The sequence below is a fragment of the Pinus tabuliformis genome, chromosome 4_1 (assembly GCF_031772625.1).
Source record: "Pinus tabuliformis cultivar Carrire ecotype Pingquan chromosome 4_1, CPIR1, whole genome shotgun sequence".
NCBI classification, from domain to species: Eukaryota; Viridiplantae; Streptophyta; class Pinopsida; order Pinales; family Pinaceae; genus Pinus; species Pinus tabuliformis.
Window position 1 is genome coordinate 816,736,360 of NC_142303.1, and position 11,441 is coordinate 816,747,800.

The window sequence follows — 11,441 nt, forward strand, 5'->3', positions numbered from 1 at the left end:
GTAACCAAGAATTGTCCCAAGAGGATGCAAAATAATAGAGGTAGGAAAGTAGCCAGAGGACCAAATGGTGGGAAGGTGCTCAACCAAAACATTATATTGTATACAATGAAGAAGAGATCCTGGATATGGAGGAAGAAAAAGAAAATCAGGAAGAAAACAAAGAAGATTTGTCAGAGGAAAAAGGAAGAAATGCAAGTAAAAGACAATCCATCGAATTCAGAAAAAAAGGAGGATTGAGTCCAACAAGTCCCCGTGAACTTTGGATCCCCCATTGAGTTTACAGGAAATAAGACGGCAAACACAATTTCTTGGGTTGATTGGGTATATGGACAAAGTGATAAAGATAATAAAGAACACTCTCAAAAGAGAAACGCCATGGATCCTCCAGAAAACATGAATTGGATCCAAGTTGGGAAAAAGGGAAAAAACATCTCATCAGAGAAAATGAGAAGACAAACAAAGTCTAAATGATAAGCAGCAATGGAAAGAAAATACATTTAGATCTTGGGGTTTTTTGGAAAATATTTAGCTAGAAAGGGAATAAAATCTTTGTATCATGGAGATCTCACTTGAGGGTTTGGATTGAGTCACCATGCTCAATTTCAAACCCACAAGGGATACTGACAATACTGAAGAAACGTAACAGTTCTGACCTGGATCCCAACTCTCTTTTTTAATAAAACCTTCATATCCATTCCATTTTAAAAAAATATATATATCAATGGAATATTCCCTCATTAATATAGTCTTTCTTGGCAATTAAGTACTTAAAATTTGGTAATTTATTTGAAGTATAACCCTTCCTCTCAAGAATTAGATACACATTATCTCAATTAATATACTAATGTGTAAAAGTATATTACTCCTTGTATCTTTTGGTATTTTTTTAATTAAATACTCCTTAATATATCTTTTTACCAAACCTTGAAAATCATTATAACTCCTTTCTAATTATAAATAACTTCAATAATTAATTCAACATGCAAATGACAAGGTCCACTTCTTTTGATTAAGCTGTATATTCTTCAAAAAGCAATCACCTTTAAGTTCATGTGATGATTTTCTCTCCCGATATATATATGGACTTTCTGATTATAATAATATAATTTTTCCCTTAATATAACCATATATATCATATTTTATTGTCCCAAAAAAAAATATTATTTGACTTGTCATCCACATGTTGGAGACTAAGTCATTTTATAAATAAATAAATAAATTGCATTAAAAAGATTAATTAACCCACAAGAAGCTCAACTTGGCATGGAAAGGAAACATTGGAGCCTTGGTTTCCCACATGTGAACTTAATTTGACCTTGACCAAGCTAATTTAGAGGAATAGTAGTCGAACAACTCCCATGTGCTAGGTTGACCCTTCTTCAACTCCCATGTGCTAGTTTGCATGCGTTTTGATCAATTCCAAAAATCACCATTGGAGAAAATGCCCTACTAGATTCGTCCAGCATTTTGCATGAGAACAATGGACCACATCATGAGGATTCCAATGAGCTATCATTTGCCCAATTTAGACCTAGGACGTACCTCTATGCCCACTTGAATCTTCCCACATGTGAGTTATAAATGATATCAATATTTGCTTGCTTGATTGATGGATTATAGCATCTGGATCTTGTCCAAAACATGATTTCCTTCAATTTTGACATAAAGTTGCCCATGCATGTCAAGGAATGACCTTTTTTGGCCATGTTTATCCCCCATGTGGTTAGGAGAGATAGTACGAACACCTTTGACAAGTGATTTTGCTTGAAATAACCTCTTTTTGCCAAAATTTCAACATGGCATGTCAAATATGCCTCTTGATGAACATTTTGAGACACTATTGAAGTTTGGTCTCGAGAGCCCTATGCATTGGGATCCATGCAATGCGACATAAAACATGGAATGCTATGAACTATGAGACATCCATGTGGGCAAATTGAATTATACTATAACACGTACAAATGACATGCATACAAACTCTATGACACATGACCATGTGGAAAAGCCATAGGTGCACCCCTAACATGGGCTAGACAAGCCTTACATAGTGTAATTAGTCCTACAAAACCAATGGTCCCCTTAAACCATGTGTCTCAATAGGATCCATCTCAAGGCCTCCAATCCTATTCAAGATGAAAGGACTTAAGAGTGGGGGATAAAGGGACTAGGCATGGTCGATCATCATAGACATAAGATACCATACACATAATCATCACATGGCCTAAAATGCTTTAGACTTGCATCTCTCTAGTTTTACAATGGTGTTGTCATGAAAAGCACTAGGGTGCCTCCTAGGAGGTAACAGGGACTAAAGTACCATGGGTTTTATCTAAAAGCCAATGAATATGGCTTGCATGATTGGATATGGTTGGATACAAATTTCAAAAAAAGAATAGAAGTCTAGGGCAACACATGTCTATCTTTAGGGGTTGATGAATGGGGGAGGGGGGCTCACCCTATCAAATCGGCCTTGAAAGCATCACCGATTTATTGGCATTCCATCACACACATTCTAGTTGAGATTCAGAATAAGATAAGGAAGAAAGTTTCAATTTCGTATGCAAAGGTAGGAAAGAGAAGATGTAATGGCATGGATAAATTGGAAAAGACTCTCCAAGACCAAGAAACTTGGGGGTTGTGGTCTGAAGAACATCCAAATGTTGAGGCAGGCTTTTCAAGGGAAGGGTTAATCTAGTCGGTGGTGGGGTGCGCATTGGGGAAGGGGAGTGCCCCCTAGTCAAATCAGTGTTGGAAGCAACACCAATTTAATTGCATTCCATTGCACACATTCCAGTTAGGATTCAGAAGAAAATGAGGAAGAAAGTATTCAATTTCATATGGAAAGGTATGTGAGAAAAAGATGTAACAGCATGGGTTAATTGGCAAATCCCCGAGCCCAATAAACTTGGGGGTTGTGATCTAACAAACATCCAAATGTTTGGTCAGGGACTCAGGCCTTAGCAACAAATAGCCTCTGGAAGTTTTTCAAGGGAGAACAGTTATGGCACCAATTATTGAACAAAAAACCTAAGCCTTTAAGCTTCAAGGAGTTGTTTCAGAAGGAGCCCAGGTTGACCACAATTGCTCAATTGCGTGGAAGGTTTTAGTGAAATCATATCCCTTAATAGGTTCTTGGCTGGCTTGCAGAATCATGGATGGAAAGCGAGAGTCAGTGCAGACCCATGGGTAGGAGCAAAGGACAACTACATGTCCTTGGATTTCCAAGATCAGCTTCAAAGACAACCATCCATCTTATTTGTGAAGCCTCATAAGGTCTCCAAGAAATCCCAGGGCAAGAAAAATAGAAGACATCTGTTGAACTAGGGCTGGAAGGGAACATGGCCCAAGACTAGAGTGCATATACTCAGTTTCTTAACAACAGTGCTATAAAACTGAAGATTGGAGGGGATGAATTTTTGTAGTCTAAAAGTCCATCTTCTAGAACATATACAGCTAGGATCAATGATACATCTCTTGACTTAGTTACCAGAGAATCCACAGTAAAAACCATTTTCCGCCAACGTTTCAAATCCCAACCGGGATCCATCATCAGGACTTCTTGAAGACGTGAGAATCGAGAAAGAATGGGGGTGGTATCTAATTTGGAAGATGACAGGTGCTCTGAAAGCCAATATTTTCCTTTAGCAAGCTCTCTCCAACAAGGTGCCTACTTGGGATTTCTTGCTATGCAGTGTAGAGAAAATGAGAAGTTTGTTTATCATTTGTAGGATGCCATTTTTCAAAGGGATTCTGGATAGCTCCTTTGACTCTGATGCATGAAGCAGGGAAATGGGAACAGGACACACTATCCAAGGCCTTCAAAGCCTCGTACGAGGATAAGGATATCTGTGAATATAAGGTTCTCCCTCTTGCAGTCTGCTGGGCTATTTGGCAATCTCAGGATGACATCATCTTTCAAAACTCTTCCTATACTCCTGAACAAGTTTTCTACAGGATTCGATCCAGTTATGAGGAACATAAAGGCATAGTGAAGGAGTCAATACAGCCCCAGATCTTTCCCTTTGTGAAAGATGATTCACGACCATGGGGTTTCTTGATGGTCCTTCTCAGGAAAATACTGGGAAGTGTGCAGTTGTCATATGTCTCTATTTCAACTCAGCTCATTCCATTTCTTTCTCTGTGAGATTGTGTGAAGGGTCCAATAACAAGGCAAAACTAACAGACCTGGCAGCGCTCCTCAGAATAGCTATTCAGAAAAGGCTAAATGGACTTCAAGTCTATGGTGACTCCATGCTTACAGTAGTTGGGCTAAATGGCAAGTCCACTATTCAGAATGTGGGCCTCCAAGCAGTAATGAATCAGATCTCAGATATGAGGACTAAATTCCAGTTGATCTCCTTTGCCCACATCTTTAGACAACACAACAGGACAGATTCATGCTCCAAATCAGGGGTGTCATTGGAGGCCAAATTGATTAACATGCAGAAGGAGCAGAATGGAGTAAATTTGATCACTCCTCCTTCCCCTTTCTCTAGGCTCATCTTTTTGTTTTACTGCTGTGACTTTGTTGGCTACATTGTCATTTCTGGAGTAATAGTTTGCTCTATGGTTCATTAGCCTTTTGGTCACAGAAACTGACCTAGATTCAGGATTTGTAGTGGCTTTTCTTGCTAATTATGTTCTGTACAGCATCTTCTCATGACCCATAGGAGCTATTTGGTGATGTATTAGTTCAGTTATTGTCTTTTTGGGACTTGAGGTTTCATATTATTCTAAGGGCATAAATACTAGTCGTACTAATTTTTTTCCTTGAAAAGCAATATAATACGCTTTTTTCAGTCGAAAATAAATACATATTCACACACATAAATATAAATGTGAACAATTAAACACCGAATATTCAAGTTTGCAGACTTACATTGCACGTAAGGGTAGACTAAATCACATCGAGCTGCATAAGGTATAACTTCCAAGGTACATAAAATCAAAGTCTTTAGAAGCTATTGATTCACTAGGACATTATACAGAAACATTGAGGCTTGCACTGATTTACATTGCAAGTAAGGGTAGACTAAATCACATCAAGCTGCATAACATATAACTTCCAAGGTACATAAAATCAAAGTCTTTAGAATCTATTGATTCAATAAGACATAATACAGAAACATTGATGCTCTACATGCATGGGTAGATGGCGACCATAATTGGATTCTCCTCCAAAAATTTTCTAAGTCATTTCCAAATCAGCTCCAACACCAGGCTTCCGAGGAAGGATTTCTTCAGTTCCAAACCAGGTAAATGCAATTTAAAAAAAAGCAAAAAAAGGTAAGAAGAGTAAGGGAGGGTTCAGGAAGGTATGTTTAGGGTTTCTATACGTTAGTTATTTCTTGCTTATTGTTTTTGCCAGGTTCTTTTGCATGGGCCCCACCAGAAGGCTTACATGACTCTGCAACAGCAACTCTGGAGACTCGATGAGTTAGGGCCTGACTCAGTTGAGTAACACTCTGAGTCAGAAAAGTCAAAACCGAATCAGGTGCTGACTCAAATTTCTAGTGCAGTCAACAGCTGGTTCAGACCATTTTTCATGATATTTGAGTTAGATTCAGCCAAGTCAATCTAACTCAGCTGATTCTGACTACAGTGAAGAAGAGAACAACAAATAGAGGATTACACTAATTGCTTCAATTTTAAAAATTGCACATGTGGCATGTGTTCATGAACATAAAAATGGCAATCACAATCCTAAGCTTTAATTTTTGATGAAATAGTTCTGAAGCTACTTTTCAAACAATGTTCCACATCAAAAACTCAGAGCTTTCTACTTCAAGAACTGCCAAATTCTATTATATGTAAAGACCTGTTCATTGCTTGCAGCATTGAAAGCCACAATGAGTATTTTGGAAACAGTTCTTACCTCACTCCCAAGTGCTGTGTACACATCACTGAACTCAAGCCCTATATAGCCACTCCCTATTATAGCTATCCAGTCTGGTACCCACTCCAACTTCAATGCATGGTCACTGGTAAATACAGTCTTGCCTGAATTTCATGGTTGAATGAAAATACATAAAATAGTAGAAGAAAACCTCCATTTATAAAACACTATGAGACACTACAAAATAAAAATAAAACCAGGAAACACCTCTACTGAAATTGGTATATTGATTAAGGGCTTTGAAGTTTGAACGAGTTGGATTACAAAGGCTGTTGCATTATCACCATTTACTAAATTCCAAAAAAAAAAGAGCAGTTTGAGTAGAACAAGTTTGTTAGATAAATAAAGGCATATTTACAGAAAAAGCAAACCAGAAGTGTACATAAAATAAAATTTATATCCCTTGGCCAATAACTGTAGACATACCTCATCACACCACATAGACACTGTAAATAAAGGCATATCATTATGTAATACAATTATATAACTCACGTTCGATGAATTAATGAATGTAACTATAGATACGTATCAAATGAAATCCCTAAAAAATAATACCATTAAAAATAGGTGGGAAGGAAGTATCCAACTTCATTGTCACCTGTCAAGGCAAAAAGATCCTAGCCTTTGAGTCCACAAACCAAAGCTGAAATCCAAGTCAATTGACTTCGGAATGTGAGTAAAATTAATATACTACAAAGTTAGTGGTTCATGAAGATAAGAAATCCATATGAAGATAAACTTGAGCGAAAAAAAAAGCAATAATAACTGAATCTGAAATATAAGAATTACAATAGCACATTTACACAATATACACAAGATTTACCCCAAAAACCTTTTACTACGAAAACTAGCCTAACTTTGAGCCACACCTCCCTCTATCTTCGTTGTATTAATTCAACCATTACAAAATATGTAAGTATAAAGCAATGTCAACCAACCCTAATCTGTTAACCAGTTAGCCCCACATGCCCCTTATCAAGGAGAGTGGATCCCCACCAGACCCCCTTCATTCAAGGGCTGGCCCTAAACCCCTATCTAGATGCGACTAAGACTACCTACAAGGAATACAACACATATCCAACATTCTCCACAAAGGAGAATGAGCCACACTTGCTGGCTAGAAATGTCGACAATAAAAATGTCTGATGTGAGTAATCCGGAAATGCTTGAACATAATTCTCCCACTTGTTGAATACCTTGCAAAAATGGGAGCAATTGGAAGGGATTCATATAATCAACTGCTAAGGGCGGCAATGTCCATTGATTCTCTACAAGAAGAGAATTTTTCAGTTCTAGACAGCTTTGTCAATGAGTTTGTAACATACTTTGACATGTCAGCCTTCTCCAATAATACTTTGTTCAAACCAAGTCTAACAAAATGGTACCACCCATAAATATGATTTATCTTAGAATGATAAGCAAGGTATTTTGCCAGAAAAATTGCACTTAAGCTATCAAAACCTATTCTCACTACTTTCTGAATGAAATCTTTGCAACCATACAGCTCCCTTACTTCCATTAGCAGTTGCCATGTGTTTAGCTTATATAGTTAACAAAGCAATTATAGCCTACCTCTTGCTCATCAAACTGATTGCTCCACCAAACAGGTTAAAAACATAACCACTTTGGATCCTTTGTGGTCAAGATCTCCCCAGTGTGCACCTACAAAACCTTGTATATCTCTCTCTTTGTAAGGTATAGGCCTTATTTGAAGATTGTTGAAATATGTAACTAGGTTCGGTCTTCATAATGACATGTGTAATCATGATTTTATGTATTTGATATAATGAGAAAAATAAATTTATTATTATTGATCTTGAGGCATGGGTTTCATGCTCAAGGAAAATTTATTTTTAGGTCAAGCTCCCATTGTGAGCTTCTAGGGCTTGTCATTGAGTCTACAAGTCTAGGGAGTCTTTGTCATGTATGAATGACCCTTCTTGGGCATGTTACATATTGTAAAGAAAATTATTTGAGTCATAAAAGTGTCAAAATGACCCTCCAAGACCTTGTCAAGTGCTTATCATCAAGTCGGCCTACAAGTAAACAAAATTATTTGAGCCATAGTAAGTGTCAAAATGACCCTCCAAGACCTTGTGTCAAGTGCTTATCATCAAGTTGGCCTACCTAAGAAGACATGTTGGCCTATTAAGGACCCTAGGAAGCCTATATAAAGGAGGACTCAGCCTTACTCAAGGTAGCATTCATTCAAGCTAAAGAAAGTTCGAGCTAAACAAGAAAAGAAGCCTAATACCCAACAAAGAAGGAAGGACGAAGGGCGAAGTATTTTCTGATTTGTTTTGGGCTAAAACTCCTCCACACGTGCGAAGATTAGGGCATCATCCTGTAGCTGTAGAAGCCAAAAATTGCAGTCACTCAAAGGAGCCAAAGTTTGGGTCAAAGAAGGTCTATTTAGCAAGCCAAATTGTCAAGAGGAGTCAAGGTCAATCAAAGTCCAAAGGAGGCAAATTTTTCCATATTCCAGCCACAAGTGTGACCTAGGGTTTCTGCAGAAGAAGACGAAATTGCAAGTCTACAACAACTAGCCGAAATTCTGAGTTAGGGCCGAAATCTGAAGTTGTGGCACAAGTTTGACTAGCGTTGACTTGGAGAAGAAGAAGTACATCCAGAAGAAGCATTGACTTGGTCTTGGAGGGGTTGTTGGTAAAGGGTCTAGGTATTGGATCTCGTAAACTGAAGATTCTATAAGATGAAGAATTCTGGTGGGTTTTCCTCTCAAGCTCAAAGAGGTTTTGGCCTTGGCTGATTGCCTATTTCTTGTGTCCTTTGTCTCATTGTTCTTTATGTTTTGGTAGTTGTTTGATGAAGAGAAAACAATATTAATCAAGCTAAAGAAGAACCTAATTAAGAAAAGTAAAAAGTCTTCACAAGCAGTTATCATTATAAGAGAAATCACCTATACTTGTTGCCCCTAGATTTCTCAACAAAGACCCTCTTTACAATTTTCTAATGTTTCTTCCCTAGTTTTGACATGCACCTACTCAAAACTCCCAGTGCATGGACAACACCTAGTCTAGTACAGACCACAACATACATCAAACCTCCAACAACACTTGCAATGGGAATATGGGGCATGTCCTTTATCTCTTCTTGTGTCCTTGGATGTTGGTCTATTAATAGCTTTCCACCAACAGAAATAGGGACTTTTACTAGTTTCCATTCTTGTGTATTAAACCTCTGCAATATTGTCTCAACATATTTCCTCTTATTCAAAGAAAGTTTCATGTTTGCCTGATCTCTTTTAATTTCCATGCCCAAAATAAAATTTGCAACACCAAGATCTTTCATTTATGTTGGAACAATAGATTATGTGAGTACATCACACCTATATATATTTTATAGGTAGTCAATCAATAGTTGGAAGTTAACTAGGAAAGTCAACTAACTAGTTCACTAAGTCGTCCACTAAGGAACCAACAAGATGGTCAACTAAACATTCAATTAGTCATGTAGTTAGAACAAATCAATCTATCAATGCACAGAACAAGACAAAATTTGAGGAGTTCGTTAGGCACCCTCACCAATCTATGTGGACATTGTCTTATTCAATTCAAATGAGTTGGTTACATCTTGGTGCAATATAAGATGGACCTATGGGTCAATATTTACCAACAACAAAAAAATGTGTAATGTATTATGTATGGAAATATTTTGGTTTCTTACATTACTATGCATGTTGAGCTATGCTCAGATGTGCTTAAGTGCTATAACATAGTCTTTAGACACCACCTCTCTCTTGGAATACCAGTTCCCTAATCTATCTAATCCTCTAATTCTCCAACAATATAAAATTCAGGGAACAATAGAGCTTTGACATCCTTGATGATTTCCTTGTTTCCAATCAACATGTCATCACCATACAAGTCCACATAAATAAATAATCATCGATCAACTTGGAATATACACAATGATCAACTCTGCTTCTTAAGAAACCAAGTCTTAATAAATAAGAATTGAACTTTTCTATGCCAAATTGTCGAAGATCGTTTTAATCCACAAAAGGACTTCTTTAATTTGAAAACCCATTCTTTTTTTTTCTTTCACTACAAAATCTTATCGTTGTTTTATATAGATTTCTTCTTTAGGATACCCATGTAGGAATGTTGTCTTCACATCAATCTATTCTACTTGAAGATCAAAACGAGCAGTGATAGACAAAAGAAACCTAATAGAAGTTAATTTAGGAACAAGAGAAAAAAAAAAAAAAATATATATATATATATATATATATATCACCAAAATCAATTCCCTCCATTTTATCTTCTCCATTCAACTTTTGCTTAATAATCCATTTTCTACCAATAGGTTTTCTTCTAACTAACAAATCAAATAGATCCCAAACCTCATCCAAACCATCCATTTCTTCAACGATGCTCTTCTTCCAAAGTTTATTATACTCTGAATCCATTGCCCCCCTACCAGTTCGAGGACCATCATCAATAATAGATAGAAAAAAATTAGAACAAAAAACAGGTGGGTTATACCCATTTGGTTTCCTTCTTTTCAAAATCAATCCCCTTAATACTAGAGCCCGAGATTCTTCCTCTTCTAGTACATCTTATTTTGTTGAGTTAGATTCTTCACCCTCCAACTCAAACCCTACTGTCTTTGGCTCTTCTTCCCTTGATTGAACTTTCTATCTACATCCCAACTGTGAAAAATCTCTTTTACTACTAGGATCCAAAGTTTATAACCTTTTATACCATCTATATAACCAAGCAAGATACATTTTTCAACTTTATAATCCAGGACACTCTTATTTTCCCTTGAAACATGCACATAAGCATCACAATAGAAAACTCTGAGATGTTTAAGAGAGGGAGTTTTGAAGATCTATCTACTAGAAGATTTGAAGATCTATATACTAGAAGATTTGAAGATCTTCCATCTTTAATTGTTGAGATTAGGGATTTCGCAAAGAGGCTGAGTTTTCTCTTTGGCCAAGAGGCTGAGTTTCTTTGTACGTAGAAGTTTTCTGCTGGGTCACGCGTGTGGGTCATACAAGAGCCGAGTGAGAGAAAGAGGGTTGAGATCTTTTGTTGGGTATTTGTTGGAGCAAATTCTTGTGTAACTACTGTAAGAAAATATTTCTCCTGAAGCTGAATAAGAAGCCCAACATTCGTTGGTTTTCCCCACACAGGGTTTCCAGGGTATATCTATGTTATTTTCTATTGCATGTGATTGGTTTCGAGTATTTTTTCTTCTATTGTTTATTTGGTTAAAAACCCAGAATATTTATTGTTACAAATCATATTAGAAAGCATTGTTTATTTCAGATTTGTGATTATTTGTTGAGACAATAAATTTGTAGCTAGGCTTAAAGAAATTAACATGGTATCAAAGCTCTAAACTCTGAATACGAAGCCAAGGATATTTGACACGGGTTTCAAGACAACAAAAAAAAATCAAATTTTAGTTTTCAATCTCTTTGAGGGTTTTATTCTACAATGGAAAAAGGATGTCAAAATGAGGACATGCTTGAGAGTTCTTCGAACTACTTGTAATTGAAGGTTCAAATCTCAGT

The 11,441-nt window shown here is 36.8% G+C and overlaps 1 protein-coding gene across 1 annotated transcript in view; it reads right to left on the minus strand.

Annotated features, from left to right (window-relative positions):
* LOC149178737 (dihydrolipoyl dehydrogenase 2, chloroplastic-like) overlaps window positions 1–11,441 on the minus strand; it is a 174,536-nt gene that overhangs the window by 146,632 nt on the left and 16,463 nt on the right. Inside the window, exons 3-4 of the mRNA XM_089422222.1 lie at window positions 6,323–6,342; window positions 5,876–6,005 (exon numbers count right to left, since the gene is read on the minus strand). Of these exons, the coding sequence (XP_089278348.1) occupies window positions 5,876–6,005; window positions 6,323–6,342 (150 nt within the window). The remainder of the gene's footprint in view (window positions 1–5,875; window positions 6,006–6,322; window positions 6,343–11,441) is intronic.